The 24,502-nt window shown below is 49.1% G+C and overlaps 1 protein-coding gene across 1 annotated transcript in view; it reads left to right on the plus strand.

Annotated features, from left to right (window-relative positions):
- Positions 1–24,502, plus strand: part of wdr7 (WD repeat domain 7) — a 155,902-nt gene that overhangs the window by 47,174 nt on the left and 84,226 nt on the right. Inside the window, exon 19 of the mRNA XM_083670310.1 lies at positions 11,640–11,753. Coding sequence (XP_083526436.1) covers positions 11,640–11,753 — 114 coding nt within the window. The remainder of the gene's footprint in view (positions 1–11,639; positions 11,754–24,502) is intronic.

Here is a 24,502-nt window from a genome sequence, read left to right on the forward strand (position 1 = left end):
CGCTGGTCAGTGTTGTGTTACGGCGGGGGCGCAGCGGGGGATGACCTCGGCAGGGGTACAAGGTCGCGGGGGTCAGCGAATCCGATCCCTCTTTGTTTGGCTCTGCGGTGCTCGGCCGGCTCCATCCCTGCCTCCCAGAGCGCACTGGGGCAGGTCTCCGACAGCCAACAGCCAACCAGCACGCAGTCTGGCAGGGATTTGGCCCCGGCCGGGAAAATAAATAAATAAACAAATCAAGAGACAGCCCACACAAAGAGCAGGGTTGTCTCTTCCGTAACTGACTAGACAAATCCTATGATAATTTTCGCCCCGTGTAGGAATATTTGAAGGGCCGTGTTTGGGTGTGAGGGCTTTATCTGGAGGAGAACGCGGCACTGTGCAGGGTGTGGAGCTTTTGGATAAAGAAAAAAAAAACATTCTGTGCTGGTGCAGATTGAAATCTGATATCTCACACACGTGCATGCACACACACACACATTTGCATTTGCTTCTGCAGCTGTGACTGAATTGTGATGGCACACACACACGCATTTAACAGACATGCATGCTTACAGTACCCCCTCCTCACACACACACACATCCCCCAGTCTCCACACACACACACACACACACACACACACACACACACTCTGACCCTGCATCACCACTGTGTCTCTTAATGAGAGTTCTGGACCAGTGCTCTCAGATTTCATAGGCACCTCGTCATGCCACCGCCTCCTCCAGCCACACACACACACACACACACACACACACACACCAAGCACCATATCATCACAGCGCCGATACCCCACCATACGCCCTCATACCGGCTCCCCCTGATCAATAGACGCCTCATCAGAGCAAATCAATGTTTATTATTTGTTTATTTACATGTCCAGCCAGCCATGAATTACAGACCAGCTTCCCTCCTTTCCTGCTGCTTGTTGACATATTTCCAAAATGTCTCCCCGTGATTTGAAGCTTTTGGATCGGTCCCCACTAGCTTGAGTCAGTCTCCTTTTGATAGGTTAACTGAGCCAGCACAGTATGGTTTGGGTCGGGGCCCTGTCGTGTGTAAAAAGCCCTTGTACTGTAGGCCCTATACAACCTATCTAGCTGTTGTGTTTGACTTCCTTTCTCAATAAAGTTTCAGCTTCCTTAAATACCCCCAGCAGCACAGAGTGCATGCACTTAGTCTGATGTGGACCAGCGGAAAGGTCAGCTGAGCCCAGTGGTGTTCGTATACATATAGAAGAGCCCACGCTGAGAGAGACCCAACTAAGCCAATGAATACCTGACCTTTACCTGCGCGCTTTAGCTGCAAAAACACCACACAATTACCAGAGCAAAACATGGAAACCAGCAACATTTCTCCCCCTGTGAGGGCGTTGTCGTGCCCCAGCCTAATAGCTTGATACGGCAAACGAAAACACAATTTTATCGTATTTTTTTGTTGTTGTGCGGTGTTACCTAAAAAGGTTATAAGACATTTTGGGGACTTATTTATATATCTATATATATATATATTTCTTTTTTCTTTTTTCTTCTTTTCTTCAGTTCTTTTTGCGAGGGAGAGAAAGTTCTGGAATATCAAGGACCCCCTCGATATCTTTTAGTTTAGATACATTCTCAAGACACTCTTGTAAAATGTATATTTGTTGTTGTTTTTATTATTGTTGTTGTGGTAGTGACGTGAGAGCAGCTGGACTATACGTAGGGTTAGAGTATGTAATTCCAGGTATAGAGTATGTATTTCCAGGTATAGAGTCGGTATTTCCTGGTATACAGTAGGTATTTCCAGGTATAGAGTAGGTATTTCCTGGTATAGAGTAGGTATTTCCAGGTATAGAGTAGGTATTTCCTGGTATACAGTATGTATTTCCAGGTATAGAGTAGGTATTTCCTGGTATACAGTATGTATTTCCAGGTATAGAGTAGGTATTTCCAGGTATACAGTATGTATTTCCTGGTATAGAGTAGGTATTTCCAGGTATAGAGTAGGTATTTCCTGGTATACGGTATGTATTTCCTGGTATACAGTATGTATTTCCTGGTATAGAGTAAGTATTTCCTGGTATACGTTATGTATTTCCTGGTATACAGTATATATTTCCTGGTATAGAGTAGGTATTTCCAGGTATACAGTGATTTGGTTGTGTCTCTGGTGGTGTTTACCTCCACATCCAGTACATCCACAGCAGCACGTTGAAGCAGCGGACCCTCTGACACCTGAGACCCTCTGACACCTGAGACCCCGCACCGCTGTGCTGAGCTGTCATGAACACACCGCCTTGTGATCCCCCTCACTCAAGGCCACGGGCTCCTGTGTGTGTGTGTGTGTGCGTGTGCGTGTTTGTGTGTGTGTGTGTGTGCGTGTTTGTGTGTGAGAATATGAGCTTCTCTGCTACTGTTGAGAATGCCTGACTACACTTAACTCCCCCCCCCCCCACCCTTGTGTGTGTGTGTGTGTGTGTGTGTGTGTATATATGTATGACACTATTCAAGGTATATATATAATACCTTTTACTGGTAGTACTGCTAAGACCACCGGCTCAGACAACCGTTTAGGGTAAAGTGGAATAAACTGCTGTGAAAACGGAACTTGAATTGCGTCACTGACGGCCTGTTTATCCACTCTGCTGTCTGTACACACCCGTTTAAAGACTCTGCTGTCTGTACACACCCGTTTAAAGACTCTGCTGTCTGTACACACCCGTTTAAAGACTCTGCTGTCTGTACACACCCGTTTAAAGACTGCTGTCTGTACACACCCGTTTAAAGACTCTGCTGTCTGTACACACCCGTTTAAAGACTCTGCTGTCTGTACACACCCGTTTAAAGACTCTGCTGTTTGTACACACCCGTTTAAAGACTCTGCTGTTTGTACACACCCGTTTAAAGACTCTGCTGTCTGTACACACCCGTTTAAAGACTCTGCTGTCTGTACACACCCGTTTAAAGACGCTGCTGTCAGACAGACAGACAGACAGATAGATAGATGGATACAATAGATAGATAGATAGATAGATAGACAGATCGGTACTTTAGACTTAATACTTTTGGGCTGCAGGTCTGTGGGCAGAGCTCCAGAGTTTCCCTTCCCCAGGAGGGAGCTTTGCTCTGATTGTACCCCCAGCGTCAGCATGGGTGGCTGGGCAGGGAGAAAGGCATGCGGGGGGGGTGGGGGCGGCGGTGGAGGGCGCTCCTCCTACGGACCAGAGACCCCATTCAGGCAGCACTTCATGAACAAAGTCCCCATGAACTTCACTCCCTCATTACCCCCCACTAGAACCCCTGCACCCCGACACCCACAGCTGCTGCCACTTTGATCCCTTTTAACGGGACAGCTTTTTACATTTCCTCTCCTCCCCTGTATCCCCTCATCCCTCCATTCTTCATCCCTCCACCCGCTCTTCTTGATCTTGGGCCAGAGTTATTAAAGCTCTGTCCCCTCTTCCTCCTCCTCCTCCTCCTCCTCCTCCTCTTCTTCTCTCCTCCTCCTCCTCTCGTCCCTTCTTCTCTCTCTCCTCCCCCTCCTCCGCTCCTCCCTTTAAGGATGCTGTCTTGCCCGGCCCTCTCTGCGTCTCCGGCCTTTGGTCTCTCACACGCTCTCAGACATGGACACTGGAGAGGCTTCCTGCTGCTGGTCTATGGAGGTGGCATGGAAAAAACACAATTTGGGGAGGGAACTGTTAAGTGTGTGTGTGTCTGTGTGTGTGTGTGTGTGTGTGTGTATGGGGGGAGTATTCTCTAATAAAGGAAGCTGTCAATTAGAGCCCAGAGCTGGAGGAGATTGCATTTCCTGTTACAGTGGGTAGGAAGATGGGCCGCGGTCGCTCAGTGAGAAAACCTCTACATGCAAACACCCCTACAGATACTCCCTCTCCCTCTGTCTCTCTCTCTCCCTCTCTCTCTCTCTCTCTCTCTCTCTCTCTCTCTTTCTGCAAACATGAGACGCTCCTTTCCTCCGTCTCTCCTCCTCTCTCTCTTTCTTTCTTTCTTTCTTTCTTCCTTCCCACTTGTTTCGCTCTGCCTCCCACCTCCTTTTTCTTTTATTCCCCCTCCTCCCCCCTCCCTCCCTCCTTTTTCCCTCCCTCTTTCTTTTTTATTCTCTCCGTTATTGTGTGCCTGTGTGTGTTGTGGTGGGTGTGAGAGAGCAGCCAGCCTGTGTGTGTGTGTGTAATGCAATTGGGGATCTGGCCGTGGATCGATAAGCATGGTGCTAGGGGAATTAATGTGAGGCAGGCAGTCTGTCTATCATAGAAGGAGAGAGAGAGGGATGGAGGGAGAGAGAGAGAGGAATGAAAACTGGGCCAAAGCAAAAGCTATAGGCTTGTATGGTGACAGTAGACAATAAATACCATGTTATATATGCACCGAAACAAGGCCGTTTTAAAATTTTTTTTTAATTAGCGTCCATTTTGTTAGCCTTTGGCCCCGTGAAAGTAAAATAAGCGTAGCGGACACTGAGGACTCTCTTCTCCTCTTCCTCCTCCTCCTCTGCTGAGAAATAATACCGCATTCCTCCCAGGAAGAGTATCCCACTGACAGCGAGGCATTTTCCCCCCCTCTCCTCCACGTGATGTATAGGCCTGCTCCCAGGAGACGCCGCGATGCACGGTTTATTGCTTTCAAACGGCGGAGACAAAGACCAAAGTTGGTTTGAGCGAGCAGCCCAGCCATTTCCACCCTCCGAATAAATGCTGACTGAGGATAGTCTTTTTTTATTTTTTTCTCTTTTTTTTTTCCTTCTTTTCTTCCTTCTCTCTCTCCGAGAGCGTGATGAGAGGGAAGATGGGTGGAAAATCATAATGGAAAATAAATTAAGAAGTAATTGGTGGTATTGCTTTTGGAAAAAAAAACTAGCCTTCGTACGAAGTAGAAATCTATCTCAGGCCGCTCACTGTGATGCTGTCAGCCCACAACTGTAGCCAATGAAGAACTGTTTCAGACTGATCCAGTTATGGAGGCCTAAGCTTACAATGACTTATTAGAACCAAACTCATGTTTGTCTTCATACCTTTTAATCTTAAAACACAGTGTACACTACAGCCTCAAGGTGTGCTATGATAAGACATCACAATGTTTCATTTAAAGTATCATTTTCATTCTGACTGATTAAAGCCACAGTCCGTCATTTTAAAAACAAACAAAAAGCCAGCCCCGACACACAAAGCTGAGGGATGGGATTGGAGAAGTGTTGTTAGTTTTCACAGTGCTGGGTCACAAGTACATATGAAACAAGGAAAGAAACGTAAAAACTGGAATCACTGTTTGTAGTTTTAACGGAATCACTGTTTGTCGTTCTAACAGAATCACTGTTTGTAGTTCTAATGGAATCACTGTTTGTAGTTTTAATTCATAACGATAGCAGCAGTCAAACGGATGCGTTTTAGCTTCCGCCTTCCTCAGCGTTTGGAGAAATCGCCACTCTCAAATTGCGAGACACAACTCTGGATGCGAGGACTGACAGTCAACATGGAGGTTTCAAACATATTTCTAAGACCATACAGCGTTTGTTTACAAAACAGCCTTATATGTCGTGTTATATGATGGGGTGAGACAAACACATTAAGCCCATGAGGCATTCATACGTCATATTCTCAAGAAACAATGTACAGTAAATATCCAAAAACAGCTTCACAAGTTACGGATTGGGGCTTTAAATGAATTTCAGGATATCTACCATTTCAGTGATTTCACCTTTAAAAAGCGGAGGAGGAGCGGATTTTCAACTGGTCGCCCTTTAATCTGAAGTGCCCCCCCCACCCCCCCCCCCCCCTCTACTGTGGTCTGCTGGTGTCGTGCCTGAGTGCTCTGACTCTGGAGGTGATGCCAAGTGAGACCCACTTCCTCTCTGCAGTGTTACACCCCCTGCCTCTGGGGCTGCTACTTCAGTAGGCTAGCTAGCTGCACAGCATGGCCTCCAGCTCCTCCTCCTCTCCTCCTCCTTCTCTAAGATCAGATTGGCCTCTCCACCCCATCCTCGGACAGACGGACGGACGGACGGACTGATGAGGAAGGGGACTACAGTGTTCCAATTCCCCCCAGCCTTTCAGCTGTACACAGCCAGGGTCAAAAGGTGCCTTGAACCTGGGTTGGCCTGCTGCTAGGAGGAGGAGAGGAGAGGAGAGGAGAGGAGAGGAGAGGAGAGGAGAGGAGAGGAGAGGAGAGGAGAGGAGAAGAGAGGGATGAAGTGAGGGATGAAGTGGAGAGGAGAGGGGAGGAGAGAAGGATGGAGTGGAGAGAAGAGAATACCTCTTCTCTCCTCTCCATCCCTCTCTCCTCGTATTCCTATTTCTGCAGGTTCAAGGCACCTTTTGACCCTGGCTGTACAGCTGAAAAGCTGGGAGGAATTGGAACACTGTATCCCCCCTCCTTGTCCGTCCGCGCCACCCCTGCCCCCCCCACGCCCGGAACAAAAAGCTGCTGTGCACCAGTGGACTGAGACCTGGCTGGGTGATAAGCAGGGTGCTCTCTCACCTACACACACACACACACACACACACACACACACACACACACACACACACACACACACACACACACACACACACACACAACCAGCCCCAGCAGGCTTCAGACTATTGTGTGTGCCGGGCTGACTGTCCCAAGGCCTCGTGCCTGTGATTAATAATGAATGCCCTCGTCCTTCAAACACACTCCACCTGCCTGCTCTGGGAGGCTGAGGGAGGAGGAGGGAGAGGGCTTCTCTGGGAGGGAGAGGGAGGAGGAGGGAGAGGGCTGCTCTGGGAGGGGGAGAGCGAGAGGGCTGCTCTGGGAGGAGGAGGGAGAGGGAGAGGGCTGCTCTGGGAGGGTGAGGGAGAAGGAGGGAGAGGACTGCTCTGGGAGGGAGAGGGGGAGAGGGAGAGGGCTGCTCTGGGAGGGGGAGAGGGAGAGGGCTGCTCTGGGAGGGAGAGGGAGAAGGCTGCTCTGGGAGGGAGAGGGGAAGAGGGAGAGGGCTGCTCTGGGAGGGTGAGGGAGGAGGAGGGAGAGGACTGCTCTGGGAGGCTGAGAGAGGGAGAGGGCTGCTCTAGGAGGGAAAGGGAGGGAGAGGGAGAGGGCTGCTCTGGGAGGCTGAGGGAGGGAGAGGGAGAGGGCTGCTCTGGGAGGCTGAGGGAGGAGGAGGGAGAGAGCTGCTCTGGGAGGGAGCGGGAGAGGGCTGCTGAGGGAGGAGAAGGGAGAGGGCTGCTCTGGGAGGCTGTGGGAGGAGGAGGGAGAGGGCTGCTCTGGGGGGAGGAGGGAGAGGGCTGCTCTGGGAGGGAGAGGTGGGAGAGGGCTGCTCTGGGAGGCTGAGGGAGGAGGAGGGCTGCGGTGGGGATAAAGCATTGGAGGCAAGAACTTCTGTTCTCTCTCTCTCTCTCTCTCTTCCCCCCTCCTATCTCTGTCTCACGTCTGTGCCACCCTTCACTGCTCAAGCCTGCCTTATCCTCCAGGCCATGGTGGGGTTCAGGGAGACCAGAGCCCAGCTGACCTCAGGTCAGGGCAGCCCTCGCTGGGAGGCAGGGAAGGCCACGGTGTTGGTGTGTGTGTGGGGGGGGGTGGATGGATGGATGGATGGATGGATGGATGGATGACCAGGTGATTAAAATCAGCCACAGGCGAGCGTCCTGGGAGAATGAGGTGACATCCCCCCCCCCCCCCCCCCCCACACACACACACATTGGCCACCGAGCCACTTCTGGGTCACTGTTTTTCTTGAGAGGCAATATACACTCACATAACTCTTTATTAGGAACACCTGTACACTTTCTCATGGTGGAGGTGGTGTAATGGTGTGGGAAATGTTTTCTTGGCGCACTTTGGGCCCGTTAATACCAATCAATCATTGCTTGAATGCCACAGCCTATTTGAATATTGTTGCTGACCATGTGCATCCCTTCATGGCCACAATTTACCCATATTCTAATGGCTACTTCCAGCATGATGCACCATGTCACAAAGCAAAAGTAATCTCAAACTGGTTTCATGAACATGACAATGAGTTCAGTGTTCTTCAGTGGCCTTCCCAGTCACCGGATCTGAATCCAATAGAACACGTTTGGGATGTGGCAGAACGGGAGATTCACAGCTTGAAAGTTCACCTGAAAAATCTGCAGGAATTGCGTAATGCAATCATGTCATCATGCACCAGAATCTCAAAGGAATGTTTCCAACATCTTGTGGAATCAATGCCACAAAGAACTGAGGCTGTTTTTGAGAGCAGATAGTATCATGTTCCTAATAAAGTGCCCAGTGAGTGTATCAGACCCCATATATATACCCCACAACTACACCTTTAGATAAACAAAGGATCCTTTGGCTTGTCTCTGTGTTGGAGAATCCTTTTAAGTCACTAACTGCCAAAGGTGTTTACCTAGCAACAATACTCTGATTGGCTACAAAATGAAGCATCATAATTTATGCAATTTTGGTGAATAAAGCCACCCTTGGCACTCTAGAATGTTGACCATTTCAGTGACTTCATTCACTAAAGGAGTTAAAGAAGAGTGTTTTGGTTCCATGTCGACCATGTTCCACAGAAAGGGTCCCACAGTACGCGGCACCAAAAAAAGGTTCTTCAAATGTTTTTCCTACCAAAGGAGGACTGCAAAGAAGAACCCTTTTTGATTCTGTAGTCGTTGGAATCTTTTTCTATAAGAGGAAAACAGCAAAAGGTTTTGACGTCATTTGACAAGGCAATTTGTTGAACCATCATTAGATGAATGGATGCTTTATTCTTAACCATTGAATCGCAATTTCAATCTACTGTACTTTCTGAATTGACTGAATTGACCCCCGACCCTGATGTGGGAAGAGGGAATGTTAAAGGGGCAACACTTCAAAAACATGGTCAGCTCTGTCTGATCTGGTTCCACACGATCTCAGCCCTCACGATACCAACAAAAACCTTCAACTGTTGACTTAAAAAACAAAAAAACTCCCCTCGGCCTCTGGAGGCTCTGAGCTGGATCTGGCCGATGGTTCTTTCCCACATTTAAAGGTTGGCTCTGGGATGGGGGTGTCAAGTAGAGGGAGGGGTAGGGGCCTGAGGAAGGGAGGGGAGGGGAGGGGAGGGAGGCGTGGCCTGGTGAGGGGAGGGGGGCGGGCCCAGGGGTTAACTAGGCCGGGTGGAAGCTCATGTGTCATGGCCGACACGGCCGTTTGACCTTGTAGGAGGCCCCTCTCTATTCATGCTGTAGCCTGGGGGGGGGGTGACTTATGGGCTTCACCCCCCCCCTCAGTTCCTCCTCTCACACACACACACACATACACACACACACACACACGTGAGGAGCTGCAGTGGGAGGGTAACATGCTGGGACTCTTCCTCTCTCTCCCTCTCTCTCTCTGAGATGATGACATTCACTGCAATAGTAATGTGGCTGCAGCGTTAGCGGCTGGGTTCAAACGCAGGGTCTTTCTGCACATCATTTGGACATAATCAATGTAGCACTGTGTGTGTGTGTGTGTGTGGGTGGGTGTGTGTGGGTGGGTGTGTGTGGGTGGGTGTGTGTGTGTGAGGTCCTCAGCTCCCACTTGTTCCCCTCGTTGAGGATGTCTTGAAGACGGTTAGACCTCAGTTTTACCCCTTCACCAGATCTCTAGCCCTGGTTATAGAGAGAGAGAGACAGAGAACACAGCTGTGTTAGTGTGTGTAGGTAGTGTGTGTGTGTGTGTGTGTCTGTGTGTGTGCGTGTGTGAGGTCCTCAGCTCCCACTTGTCCTCCAGGTTAAGGTGAAGGACGTCCTCGAGACGGTTAGACCTCAGTTTTACCCCTTCATGAGATCCCTAGCCCTGGTTATAGAGAGAGAGAGAGAGAGAGAGGGAGGGAGGGAGGGAGGGAGGGAGGGAGGGAGGGAGGGGGGAAAAAAAACAATTTCTCTTTAAATATGTCACTGGTCAATGGCGGGGTTAATTGAAACATAAAGGGAGCGTGTTCTCGGGGAGAGCGGGATTAATCAATCCCATCCTCCACTCACTAACACCCTCACTTCATCAAATGTAATTGGAGGAAAGTTGTCGATATGGCAACAAAAGTGGCTGGACGAGCTCAGCTTGCGGGAGGGAGGGAGGGAGGGAGGGAGGGAGGCAGAGGGAGGGAGGGAGAGAGAGAGAGAGAGAGAGAGGTTAGACTGCACCATCAGGGTTGACTAGCTAGAGAGAGGATCAGCGTTCAGGTTGTTGTGGCAGGATCTCTGTGTGTCTGTGTGTGTGAGAGAGACTGTGTGTGTGTGTGTGTGTCCTCTCTCTCTCTCTCTCTCTCTCTCTCTGTGTATGTTTACCAATCCTCTCCCCTCTGTACCCCCAACCCTGTGTTACCAATCCTCTCCCCTCTGAACCCCCAACCCTGTGTTACCAATCCTCTCCCCTCTGAACCCCCAACCCTGTGTTACCAATCCTCTCCCCTCTGAACCCCCAACCCTGTGTTACCAATCCTCTCCCCTCTGAACCCCCAACCCTGTGTTACCAATCCTCTCCCCTCTGAACCCCCAACCCTGTGTTACCAATCCTCTCCCCTCTGAACCCCCAACCCTGTGTGAAGAGCTAAAGCCATTTGGTGCTACTAAAACAGGGAGCGGTCTGTCTCTCATTAATTAGCGCTGAGCAGAGATTAGCTCACTCTCACCTTTAAGCAGCATTGATTCATTTGCTTGGCCCTAATGAAAAGCTTATTTTAATTGGTAATTCCAGGATAAGAGCTAAATTAACGGGCTGAATAAAAATGGGTGTAATCGTGAGGGGTTACAGGCTAATAAAGGGGAGCGATAATGAGCCCCCCCCCCCACACACCCCCTCCCAATAAGCCTTGATGAGCTACTTAACGAGAGACGAAAATAAAATTGGGGGAAATGAGCTCCATTCATTGTGGCAGGATAGAAGTGTGTCTGTCCTGATGGGTTAGTTTCCTAGAGTCGCGGGTGGTTGGTTTGTTCGTTGGGTGGGTGGTTGGGGGGTGGGTGGTTGGCTGGGTGGTTGGTTGGTTGGCTAGTTGGCTGGTTGGGTGGGTGATTGGTTGGCTGGCAGGTTGGCTGGCTGGTTGGGTGGGTGGGTGGTTGGTTGGCTAGTTGGCTGGTTGGGTGGGTGATTGGTTGGCTGGCTGGTTGGTTGGGTGGTTGGTTGGGTGGTTGGTTGGGTGGGTGGGTGGTTGGCTGGCTGGTTGGGTGGGTGGGTGGTTGGTTGGCTAGTTGGTTGGGTGGGTGGGTGGTTGCTTGGCTGGTTGGTTGGTTGGCTGTGTGGTTGGTTGGTTGGTTGGGTGGGTGGTTGGTTGGTTGGCTAGTTGGTTGGGTGGGTGGTTGCTTGGCTGGTTGGTTGGTTGGCTGTGTGGTTGGTTGGTTGGTTGGGTGGGTGGTTGGTTGGTTGGTTGGGTGGGTGGTTGCTTGGCTGGTTGGTTGGGTCACAACAACCCTGGATGGCTTTGTTTAACATTAGCATCTTTATCAAGGTCTTCATCTGTAATGAGAAACGGTTTTAGGATGAAAGGGACATTATTGTTAATGATCGTCTTAAAGTGTCTTTGTGAGTCATTTTGGCAAATATTCACTTGGCAAATAAGAAAGGAACAATGAACAAGTTGTTGTGTGTGTGTGTATGACAGAAGTGTTGAAAAAAGATGAAGGTTGTCACCGTGGTTCCCTTCAGGAGTGTTTGATGCTGACGTATCTGTGTTTTCATTGCAGCTGGGACATCCGGTGAGACGGCCCCCCCAGCCCCGCCCCCTCCGGAGCCCCTCCCAGTGGAGCCCAACGCCCCTGTGGAAGAGATGGACGTCACAGACGATGACATCACCGCAGGTTGGAGCACACGCACTCACTTACAGACACACACACACACACACACACACACACACACACACACACACACACCCACACACACACACTTACAGACATACAGTATTAGGCTAGCTTGTACTGTAGCCAGACAGAAGAGCAGAAAGCTCTATTGACACATTATTGACACATATTCTCACATAGATATTGACAGCTAGATATTCTCACATAGATAACGACACCTAGATATTCTCACATAGATAACGACACCTAGATATTCTCACATAGATAACGACACCTAGATATTATCACAGATAACGACACCTAGATATTCTCACATAGATATTCTCACCTAGATATTGACACACAGATATCCTGGGTTAGGGTTAAGGTTTTATTTTTCATGTCAAAATACAACATTGAATTCTCTGAGGAACATCCTAACGCTTTCACTTTAAACAACAACGTCGTTGGCAAAGATGGACACTCTATCACGACTAAATATGCAGTTTAATTTGCCTTGTAATGTTTACAGAGTGGCGATGCCAAGTTCACAGCGTGGCGCAGCGCCAACCTTCCACTCTTTGGGGAGAACCGTGGATAGTGACATGTTGTCGTGTGGTCCAGTACGTAGGCAGACTGCTCTACATACCCAGTGCTCTGTTTAAATGTGTTTTTAGGGCATTTCTGCTTTATTGGGATAGAGATAGTAGAGATTGACAGGAAGGATGGGAGAGAGAGGAGGGATGACATGCAGGATATGTCAATGGCCGGAATCGAACCAGGGATCTTGCGATGATATGGTATGCGCCTTAGTGTGCTACGCCACTGAACGCGCCCTAGTCTGTCTACTTGATCTGGTTCTGGACTGCAGACCTACAGGCCAATGAGGTGCCTTGTCAACCAGCAGCAGTGGGCACTGACCTCCGGGACACCTTCAGTTCCCTCTGCCAGGGATACGAATGGGAGCCTGGATTGTCAGACAACCATTCGACAACCTAAAAACAACCGTCAGACAAGCTGGTGGCGTTGAAGGATGGTGGATGTTGGTTTGTGGTGGTGTCCACAACGTCAGGAGGTCTGGGATGGGAAGCACTGAGTTCCCCTGAGTAGAGTAGAGGGGAGGTGTGTGTGTGTGTGTGTGTGTGTGTGTGTGTGTGTGTGTGTGTGTGTGTGTGTGTGTGTGTGTGTGTGTGTGTGTGTGTGCGCGTGTGTGCGTGCGCGTGTGCGTGTTTGTGTGTGTGTTTGTGTGTGTGTGTGCGCGTGTGTGTGTTTATTTATGCCAGAGGGATCTCCTAGTCCTAGTCTAGTCTGTCGTCACCTATCTCTCCTAAAGAGAAGCACTTAATTGGAGGCATTGACCCAACGAGCCAATCACCACTGGCCGTTCCCCAGTCAAGCCCCCTTCCCTCTCCCCCCCTCCCCCCTCCCCAAGTGTGTAAAAAGCAGTTTGGTGTCGGGGACAGACAAACACCCCTAGCCCTGGCGGTAAACAAGGCCCATTTTCAGCTGGCTGCACAGTCAGCGTCCCGTTCGCTAACGTGAGAAAGGCCCGCGCGGCGCTCACAGGGGATTGGCTGACACCCCTGCCCACAGGTAGGAAGAAAAATAGAGAACATGAAGAGACGTTTTCTCCTCCATTTGTCTTTCCTCACATTTCCTCACACCCTATCAGCTTAGCCATGCACAAACGCAACACACACACACACACACACACACACACACACACACACACACACACACACACACACATACACACACAGCGCAGCCAGGGGAGGCTGGTGGAGGTAGACATCAGGGGAGGCTGGTGGAGGTAGACATCGGAAGACAGGCTCATTGTGTGCAGGGGCAAAACGGTCAGAATAAGATGGTGTTCTTGTTTTGTATTTACTTTAGATGGAAGGGTCCAGAATATACACACACACACACACACACACACACACAAAGTACTGTACACTACATGCACGCACGCACGCACACACTTACACAACCACACACACAATCTAGAGTATATTTTGTACATTAGATACATGCGCTCTCTCTCTCTCTCTCTCTCTCTCTCTCTTGCGCGCACATAAACACACACACACACACACACACACACACACACACACACAGACACAGTAGATTTTAGGGGCAGAAGCCACCTGGACGATGGGGCACGGTAGCAGGCCTAATGACCTCCCCTGACACTGAGTGGGCTATCATTACACACACACACACACACACAGTGTCCACAGAGAAGGAGGAACCCCTGACTCCTAGTCCTCATGTCTAGCCAGCAACCTGACTAGCATGACTCTAAAGAGTTATACACACTCCAGGGCCCACCTGAACCATACTGGGCTGGCTCCTTACACACACGCCCAGCCCAGCCCAGCCCAGCCCAGCCCAGCCCAGCCCAGCCCAGCCCAGCCCAGCCCAGCCCAGCCCAGCCCAGCCCAGCCCAGCGCAGCTCAGCGCAGCTCAGCTCGGTTTGGATTTGTAGTGAGATGAGGGTATACCTTTTGGTTTTATCTATTATGGGGTAACAGGATACATCAAGACTCTGTAGAGCTAAGGTATATTGCGACAGTTTTGTGTGTGTAGTGTGTGTGTAGTGTGTGTTCGTGTTATGTGTCAATTCTGATTGTTATAGTACTGACAGAATCCTTCTCTGAGGGGCGTGCGTGTGCGTGTGCGTGTGCGTGTGCGTGTGTGTGTGTGTGTGTGTGTGTGTGTGTGTGTGTGTGTTGGCCAGAAGCCTGCTAAGGTGAGACGTCTCTCGTCTCTGGTGAACAAAACTGCAGCGCTGTGTCACCTTGAGCTTTGATTGATATGGTGTTGACGTCTCTCTCTCTGCTATCTCTCTCTCTTTGCTATCTCTCTCTCTCTCTCTCCATCTGTCTCCCTCTCTCTCTCTCCATCTGTCTCCCTCTCTCTCTCTCTCTCTATCCCTCTATCCCTTTCTCTCTCTGCTATCTTTCTCTCTATCTCTCTCTCTCCCCCTTTCTCTCCTGTCTCTCTCTCTCTCTCTCTCTTGCTAGACAAACAAGAGATATTTATTTTGCGTGCGTGCGTGCGTGTGTGCGCGTGTGTGTGTGCGCGTGTGTGTGTGTGCTGTGTCAGCTCACTGATAACAATGTGTAGACTCCATATTTTCTCCTCATGCAACGTCTCTTTCCTCCTATCTCTGGCTGTTTGGCTTACAGGGTCACTGAAGCTTCAAACACATTGTGTGTCGAAGGCCAATTAACCCTTTTGCTTTCTGTTGCTCTGCGTGAGTGTGTTTTTTTCCTGGGCGGTACTGAAGTAGGTTTAACTCAACCTTTGATATTCTGTGTGCGTATCTCTGTGTACGAGCCAATTGTGGTTAGTGGAGTGCCCGTGTGTGTGTGTGTGTGTGTGTGTGTGTGTGTGTGTGTGTGTGTGTGTGTCTCACTCAGAGTGTTGCTCACTCCCCCACCCCCCTCCCCCCCTTCAACAAAATTCCATTTGTGTCCCCTAATCCTATTAAAAAGCAGCAATAACAATAAAATCATTGGCCCTTGGCGGACGCTGTCCCACTTTTGCCGGGTGTCCCCCACCATCACGGCCAAGAAGTTGCTGCTCTTGCAGTCCCCCCCTCTCCTCCCCGGTATCACTGACCTATCCATCTAGCCCAGGTAGTTGTATTAGCTGATAAGCTCCCCTGATCCTGTGAAATACATTCACTTTTAATGAACAACCTGGAAAAGAACAACTTACTGCTGCTAAACTCTCAAAGAATCTCTCAAACAACACTTTAGGCCATTATTCTAACTCTCTAACAACACTTTAGGACGTTGAAGTCAATCTACGCTTATTTGGTGGCTAACTCAGCAGCTAATGTCGTAGAATTTAAGCTATAATACTTTGAAATAAAATACCGTTAACCACCCCCACCCCCCCCCTTAAGCCTTTGATAATGACCTGTCTGTGGAATAAGCACACAAGTTCATGTTTCGACTCGAACACGGTCCCTGGCAAATCTATACAGGGATGTGAAAACCCAGACAGTTACGACCAATACGACTGACCTCAGAGAGGGAGAGAGAGGGGGAGAGGGGGAGAGAGGGAGAGAGGTTGCCCTGTGTCTCAACTATTGTGCTTTATAGTTGCAGATTTAAAGGCGAGGGTGGTTTGACTTGATATTGAAACTGTTCTCTTGCTATGGTTACACTCTGAGTGTGCTTCTGAAGGAGTTGGGTAGAGAGAGTATGTGTGTGAGAAATAGGGCGTGCGTGCGTGTGTGTGTGTGTGTGTGTGTGTGTGTGTGTGTGTGTGTGTGTAAGAAAGAAAGTGGGAGAGCGAGAGATTTTTTTTGAGCCTATGCCTGGGATTTTTCCAATCACCCTGACACACACACACACACACACACACACACACACACACACCCACCCACCCCTAGACCCCTGTCTCTGTTTTAGTTAGCCCAGCTAACAGATTTAATACAGCGAAAAAGAAATGGAAAAACACATTGTCAATACGTGAAAAATGAGAGCTGAAAAATGATAAATTGTCAGGCATGTCTGCCGTATTGACTGGCTGCAGTGAACGAGCGCGTCGGCTGGCCGGAGAGCATAGTTTGGTTTTCAATAACGCCGCGGCCGGTGATTGCTTACGATGCTACAGTATGCTCGCTCGCTCCCACTCGCCCACTTTGTGCAGCGTAAACACTCGTGTTTGTGTGTGTGTCAGAGACGCACCCTCGGAGACGCAACTTGTAAAAATTCTATAAAAAATGTTTTATTGTTTTGGAGGGGATCCATTGACCTTTGGTTGCTCTGAGCCTGGGAGGCTAGGACAATCACGTCATGTCCTCTGGTTAGAGTGTGTGTGTGTGTGTGTGTGTGTGTGTGTGTGTGTGTGTGTGTGTGTGTGTGTGTGTGTGTGTGTGTGTGTGTGTGTGTGTGTGTGTGTGTGTGTGTGTGTGTGTGTGTGTGTGTGTGTGTGTGTGTGTGTGTGTGTGTGTGACCGTGTGTCCGTGTGTCCATGTGTCCGTGTGTCTCTGTGCGAGTGTGTACGTGCGTGTCTCTGTGAGTGTGCATGCGTGTGTGTGTGTGTGTGTGTGTGTGTGTGTGTGTGTGTGTGTTGGGGGAGGGGTACTGGGGTTATTAATACCCTCTATGGCAGCGACCGAGCAGAGGTGTCTGTCCGGCTGTGGGGGAGGGATGCAGGATGTTTCCTGTGTCCCTCCATCCCTCTCATCCCTCTCCATCCCTTCACCCCTTCCATCCCACCATCCCTCCGTCCCCCTACATCCCTCCATCTCTCCATCCCTCCATCCTTCTATCCCTCTCCATCCCTCCGTCCGTCGGTCCATCCCCCATACCTCTTCATCCCTCCACCCCCCCCATCTCTCTCCATCCCTCCATTTCTCTCCAACCCCCATCCTTCTCCATCCCTCTCTATCTCTCCATCTCTCCGTTCCCTCCTCCGCTGGCCAGCCAGGAATGCGACCGCGTCATCTCCCGAAGCTGCTCCCTTTCCATATCGATCGCTAGGGGTGTGTGTGTGTGGGGGGAGGAGGAATATCTGTCTCCGGCACCTAATGTGGTTAAGTGTCTTTTCTTAATCCTTGTGAAACCCGGGCCACTCTCCCTCCCTCTCTCTCTCTCAGCAGAAGGCTGCTAAACATCTCCACATTACCTGCTCCTCCTGTCAGCAGCCCGGCACAGAGATAATAGCATCCGCCACTCTGCGGAGGGAAGAGCCCGCTCTTAATCGAAGCTGGAGTTTTTGTTGTTGTTGTTGTTGTTGTTTTTTTCTTTGGGGGTCTATAAATAGTTTTGTGCTTGTTTACCGACGGATGTTCAGCGCCCCGAGGGGGGGCGGGGGTGGGTCCTTAACCTTGTGCGCACGTGAGCCGCGCCAGAGAGGCTGCTGATTGGTGGGTGGGTTGGGTTGGCCCTGCTTCTGTGGTGACGGTGACGGCGGTGGTGGCCTGGTGTTTTACGATCTGACAGGTAAAGTGGTCATAGATCGCGGAGAGGAGACAGAGGACAGGAGGGGAGAGGAGACAGAGGACAGGAGAGGAGACAGAGTAGGGAAGACCAGATTGTGACGGTTTGGTAGTCTGGTTCTGTCTGGAGAGAGAGCAGGGGCCAGGGGTTGGTCGTCTGCCTACCAAACCTCTACAAAACCCTGGGAGTCTCTCTCATTAAAGGCACTGTCCGTGATTTCCTCAAGCAGAGCCACCAAGCATACGTCAACATTGGAGCAAATGTTGCATTTTAATATGCAGATAGCCCTTGATTCCCATGGCACAGCTGTTGTGCTAAATGAATGACTTTCCATGAGAGCAGTAACACTTTTTAAGAGCTCGATTTGAAGCTATACATCAAAAAGACTCCTCTGACAGAGAGTCCAGTATCGTTAGATGAAGTGAATTACATTTGACAGAATTAAGTCCACACTATTGTACATGATGACAGGTTTCCAATGCATGTCTCATAGGTGGTTAGCTCAGGTTGCCTTGTGTTTCAGATACTGATACAATAAATGGGTCTGGTCTGGTTTCACATCACACACACACACACACACACACACACACACACACACACACACACACATACACACACACACATCAGATATACATATACACACACACACTACATATATAACGCACACTACACATACACACACTACACATATCACACACACACACACACACTCACTACACATATATATGATACAATAAATGGGTCTGGTCTGGTTTCACATCACACACACACACACACACACACACGCACACATCAGATATACACACACACACACACACACTCACACACTACACATACATCACACACACACTATATATATACATGACTCTTTGTGGAACTCAGGTCATTGTCTTCTCATCTCTGAGGATTATGTTTTAGTGACCTAATGTATATTTAATTACATTGTAACAACCACATGAATCATACATGTTTCACAAGTAAAGTGGAACTATTATGGCTGTTATTATTAGTGTCACTAATCATTTTATCATCACCAAGTGACTTCATTTAATTGAGTTTTCCTGTAAATCACCGGAACGGCCATTATTCAGTCTCAAGCTGACATGTATACAGTGCCAATAATACAGTTTGAGACGGCCTTGGAGGAGGAGGCTGGGTGTTGACAGAGACAGGCTGGCACCTTGTGTGTGTGTGTGTGTGTGTGTGTGTGTGTGTGTGTGTGTGTGTGGGTGTGTGTGTGTGTCCCTCCCTCCCCCATCCTCCCCTCCCCCCTCTCCCTTCCCCCTGTGCTGTTCAGACGTCATATCTATTGATCGGAGGTGCTGCTGCTGCTACTACCAGTGGTCATGTCCCATGCACACACACACACACACACACACACATATATATATATACACACACACACACACACACACACAAACACACACACCAGCCCTATAAGCTCTCTCCATTGTCCCCCGTCTTCATCTCCAGTGCACCACTTCATCACAAATGTGGTCGTGTTACATTAGCGTGAGCACCGTGTTAGCTAATCTGCTATTAGCTCTAACATTAGCTCTGTGTGGTTTATCAGTCAGCAATTATTTTCACCTTTTCATAAAGACAAAGACAATTGTCACAAAAGTTCTTTATAACATGAACAATATCAAACAATAATCCAAATCATAATAACAAACGTCCGACTGTAGACGTTCAGAAAAGAAAGCCAGGGAGAAACAGCCACTGTCTGCCACTCGTATCCCAGTTCAAAATGGTGTCCCAATCAAAGGCGGTCAGAGGTCAGGGCAGTGCTGCTGTCCCTCCCTGGGGAGAGAGGGGGAGAGGGAGAGAGGGAGAGACATGGACGTCTGGCTGCTGAGCGCTCTCAGACATCTGAGTGGCGCTTGTCTGTCCTCCACATCTGACATTTGAGCACAGAGAGAGGAGTGCAGAGAGGCGCTTCATACAATGTGTGTGTGGAGTGGGGGGTAGCAGGGCTATGGAGAGGGGTGTGTGTGTGTGTGTGTACGTACATTGTGTGTGTGTGTGTGTGTGTGTGTGTCTGCGTGCGTGTGTGCATGTGCGCGCTCCAGCAGGGAAAGGCCATCGGGCCAGGCTTTCTGAGTGACGGCAGCCCAGCTCCAGGCCTCGCAAAGCCTCCCGCGTCTCCCCTCGTCTCCCCCCGTCTCTCCCCCCCTCCTCTCCCCGCTTTCATCTCTAATCCATAAAGCCTCACACGTTTATTTCTACTCCTCTCATTCCCACACTCTCTCCAAGCCCCTCCAAAACTTAACAAACTCACTCCCGCCGTCGACATCAGATTAACAAGCCTTTCTACTCTGGGAGATAAATGTTCTGTTTTGCTTCTTCTTCGTTCGGCACAACGTTTGGAGCTGTAGTCTATTTAATTGCCTGAACGGTCGGCATTGAGAAGTAAGACGTTTACTTGGAAGTGTCTGGGGCCGTTCTAGAAGTTTCTGAAGGACTTTTTAGAAGATGGTAGATAGTAGATTTGATTTGCCATCTGTTACACGACGATGGTGGTGATGTAGTCTAGATAACACAGGGCTCTCAAACCTGCTTTGTAGACCAGTGATGTTACTACTTGTACTGTCCATGTTGATTCTTATTACCTCATCTAATAAGCAATAAGATTTTTTTTTATTTTTTATTAATTGATCCAGAATATGTATTATTGTGAAATGGAATTCATAATATGTATCAGAAGGATGGATGGATGATGGATGTTGGGTCTTTCTGATGGTCATTCTGTAGTCCCCTCTGACCTCCCATCCTCTCTGACCATCCCCCTCCCCCTCCCCCTCCCCCTCCCCCCCACCCCCTCCCCAGATCTGTTTTGCTTCCATCTGTCGTGTGCTCAGGATACTTTATCCCCCCCCCCCCCCCCCCCCCAGGGAATCCCACCACCATTCTAATCATCTCATTAATACACTGCAATTTCACCTCAGTTTTTTTTTTTTTTTTTCATTTTGTGCTCTTAGAAGTGTCCACATGTCCAGTAATTCATTGGTATGCATGCTTGTTTATTGTACGTCTTTCTGATGTCCAAGCCTATAGAAACCCCTAACTGGTCAGCTCCAGAACAATAGCTCAATCAAACAGTCAATGGAGCAGCATCCAATCTCTCCCTGCCGTCCAAGATGACCCCAGGGGGGTTAAAGGTCACCAGAGCAGAGCAGCATCCCTTTAATGTCCTCCAGCCAAGCCCGCCTTTTTACCTTCCTCTATCCCTCCTAGCTTTCTCGCCTCCAAGCCCAGATGATAATGTAGCTTAGCGTGTAGCATGTAGCACGGCACAGAGGTTGTTAGCTTAGGCTAGCTTATATTGGATTGTTCAATTCAGTTCAACTCCATCTTGACTGTTGACATGGTTGGGGTGTGTGTGTGTGTGTGTGTGTGGGGGTGGGGGTGGGGGGGTCAGGTCAGTGCCCGTTGATGAAGCCTAGAGGGGGAGGGGTGGAGGATGGGGGGGGGGTCCAGCAGGCATCTGAAGAGGCAGCCCTGCCCTGCCCTGCCCTGCTGGCCCCTGTCCCATTAGAGTCGGAGGAGGGTCCACTCCCATCAGAGGGCCAGAGAAGAGGGGGAGGTCAGGGGTCAACCTGCCCATCACCTCTGATGTCATTAAGCAGCGGTGATTGGGTTTGGCTGAAATGCTATAGCCTCTTTCCCTAATCCAATATCGCAGCCAGATAGCCCAAAGCCCGGGGAGGTCATTTAGTGCTGGTTTCCCCCGGAATGGATAACCCCCCCCCCCTTCCCCCCAAAAAAGAGGACAAGAGACAAGGATGTAGGATATCTGGATTGGGTACGAAGTTGTGAGAATGGAGCATGATGCATGCTTTTTATATGTTGGCTCTGATATGATCAGTTGCTTTTTTAACTTTTTAACTGGTTGGTAGTAACATTTGGCTGAAGCTTTGAAGGGTATTCGGATGTGAGCACGGGGGAGAGGAGGTAGCAGATGGAGATGGAGGGAAGGAGCCAAGGAAGAGGAGGATGAGGCTGTAGAGGAGAGGAGATGTTGAAGGGAAGGAGATGAGGAAGAGGAGGAGTGGGAGTTGGGAGGAGGAGGAGAGGAGGGTTCATGGGGCTCTCTTGCATCCTTGGCCCTGTGTCTTTGTTCCAAATAGCTGTGACATCACAGGTCAGAGGGCGTCACCTCTGTCATGGCCTGTCCACTCGCTCCTCCCCCCAATAACATCCCCTCCCCATTCCCCCTCTCTTCTCTCTCTTCTCCTCTCCTCTTTACTCCCCTCTTCTGTCCTCCATTCTCCATCTCTCTCTCTCTCTCCTTCTGCCCTCTCTCTCCCCTCCTCCCCTCTCTCATCCCTTCCTCCTCCCCTCCCCTCCCCTTCAGTATATCCATGCTCTCCTCCATATTACCCCCCCCCCCCCCCCCCCCCCAACTGCCCCCTAACCCCCATCTCTCTCTCTATCTATCCTTACTTACATTCTCCCTTTCTTTGTCCTCACACCCCCCCATCTCCCTTTCAAAATTGTTGTAGTATCCCTTTCTGTTTGTTTACAATGATTGTTTTTTTTCTCCATTGATCACACCGTTGTTTGGCAGAGGGCTAGCTCTTGAGACGGTCTCTCAACTCGATAAATCCATGCAAGGAAAAAAGAGGAGCTGGATTTTGGTGCTGGGGAGAGAGGCAGCAACACGTCTCGTACAGAAATGGGCTTTTTGTCTCTATTAATCTTCCCGCTCTGTGTTTTTTTTTTTCTTCTTCTTCTTCTTCTTCTTCGCCCTCCCTCCATTTTTTGCTTGCAGTGTTATAATTTTTAACCTCCAAGCTCCTCAGCTCTGCTCTCCTCCTCCCTCTGTGTGTGTGTGTGTGTTTTGTTTTACCTCAGCGCTGCTGGTCTCTCTCTCTCTCTCTCTCTCTCTCTCTCTCTCTCTCTCTCTCTCTCTCTCTCTCTCTCTCTTTCTATCGCTCTTTCCCTTTCTCTGGCTTTTTCTTTCTCGTGCTTTTTGTCTCCCCCCCCTTCTCCCTCGTCACTGTAATTGCACTCAGATCACCAGGTCACTGTGGACAGTGAAGCAATCTGCAGGGAGAGAAAAGAAGAGAGGGAGGGAGGGAGTGGGGGAAGGGGGGGAAGATGGAGGTAAAGAGATGCATCAACCCCCTCAGTGAGTGAGTGAGAGAGAGAGAGAGAGAGAGAGAGAGAGAGAGAGGCGCCAATCTGTCAGAGAGCTGTCCCTCAGTGCGAGGGTGTGTGTGTGTGTGTGTTGGGGGGGGGGTCACGTGGAGGGGTTGACCCCCTGGCCGGCCACACGCCCTGCCCCACCGCCTGGTCGAGCCTCTTCACCAGAGTGTCTAACGAGCACACAAAACCCCCTCGCGCCGGGCAGCCGCGGACGCCATGACACCCTGACCCTGCTGTCATTACTCACAGACGAGAGTGCCCCGGGAGGGAGAGGGAGAGAGGGAGAGGGAGAGAGGGAGGGAGAGTCTACAGATAGAACCACTGTTAAGTTAGTTACATTGCTGTTAGCTTAGCTATGCTTTCTGTACATATTGATTTTTAGTGATCAGTTGTGGTGACGTCCATGTTTACTGTTGACATTGTGGGAGAAGAGAGGAGAGGAAAGAAAAGGAGCAGGGAAATGAAGAGAAGAAAGGAAAGGCTAGGGTAGAGAGTATAGGAGGAGAGATTAGGATATGTATGGTATGGTGATATGTTTGAATTGGTGATATGTATGGTTTGGTGATATGTATGGTATGGTGATATGGTATGGTGATATGTATGGTTTGGTGATATGTATGGTGATATGTATGGTATGGTGATATGTATGGTGATATGTATGGTGATATGTATGGTATGGTGATATGTATGGTGATATGTATGGTGATATGTATGGTATGGTGATATGTTTGAATTGGTGATATGTATGGTTTGGTGATATGTATGGTGATATGTATGGTTTGGTGATATGTATGGTGATATGTATGGTTTGGTGATATGTATGGTGATATGTATGGTATGGTGATATGTATGGTATGGTGATATGTATGGTGATATGTATGGTGATATGTATGGTTTGGTGATATGTATGGTTTGGTGATATGTATGGTGATATGTATGGTTTGGTGATATGTATGGTGATATGTATGGTTTGGTGATATGTATGGTTTGGTGATATGTATGGTGATATGTATGGTTTGGTGATATGTATGGTTTGGTGATATGTATGGTGATATGTATGGTTTGGTGATATGTATGGTTTGGTGATATGTATGGTTTGGTGATATGTATGGTTTGGTGATATGTATGGTATGGTGATATGTATGGTTTGGTGATATGTATGGTTTGGTGATATGTATGGTGATATGTATGGTGATATGTATGGTGATATGTATGGTTTGGTGATATGTATGGTTTGGTGATATGTATGGTATGGTGATATGTATGGTGATATGTATGGTTTGGTGATATGTATGGTGATATGTATGGTGATATGTATGGTGATATGTATGGTTTGGTGATATGTATGGTGATATGTATGGTTTGGTGATATGTATGGTATGGTGATATGTATGGTGATATGTATGGTTTGGTGATATGTATGGTGATATGTATGGTGATATGTATGGTGATATGTATGGTTTGGTGATATGTATGGTGATATGTATGGTGATATGTATGGTGATATGTATGGTTTGGTGATATGTATGGTTTGGTGATATGTATGGTGATATGTATGGTTTGGTGATATGTATGGTGATATGTATGGTGATATGTATGGTGATATGTATGGTTTGGTGATATGTATGGTTTGGTGATATGTATGGTTTGGTGATATGT

Source organism: Argentina silus (genome assembly GCF_951799395.1).
Source record: "Argentina silus genome assembly, chromosome: 5".
Taxonomy (NCBI): Eukaryota; Metazoa; Chordata; class Actinopteri; order Argentiniformes; family Argentinidae; genus Argentina; species Argentina silus.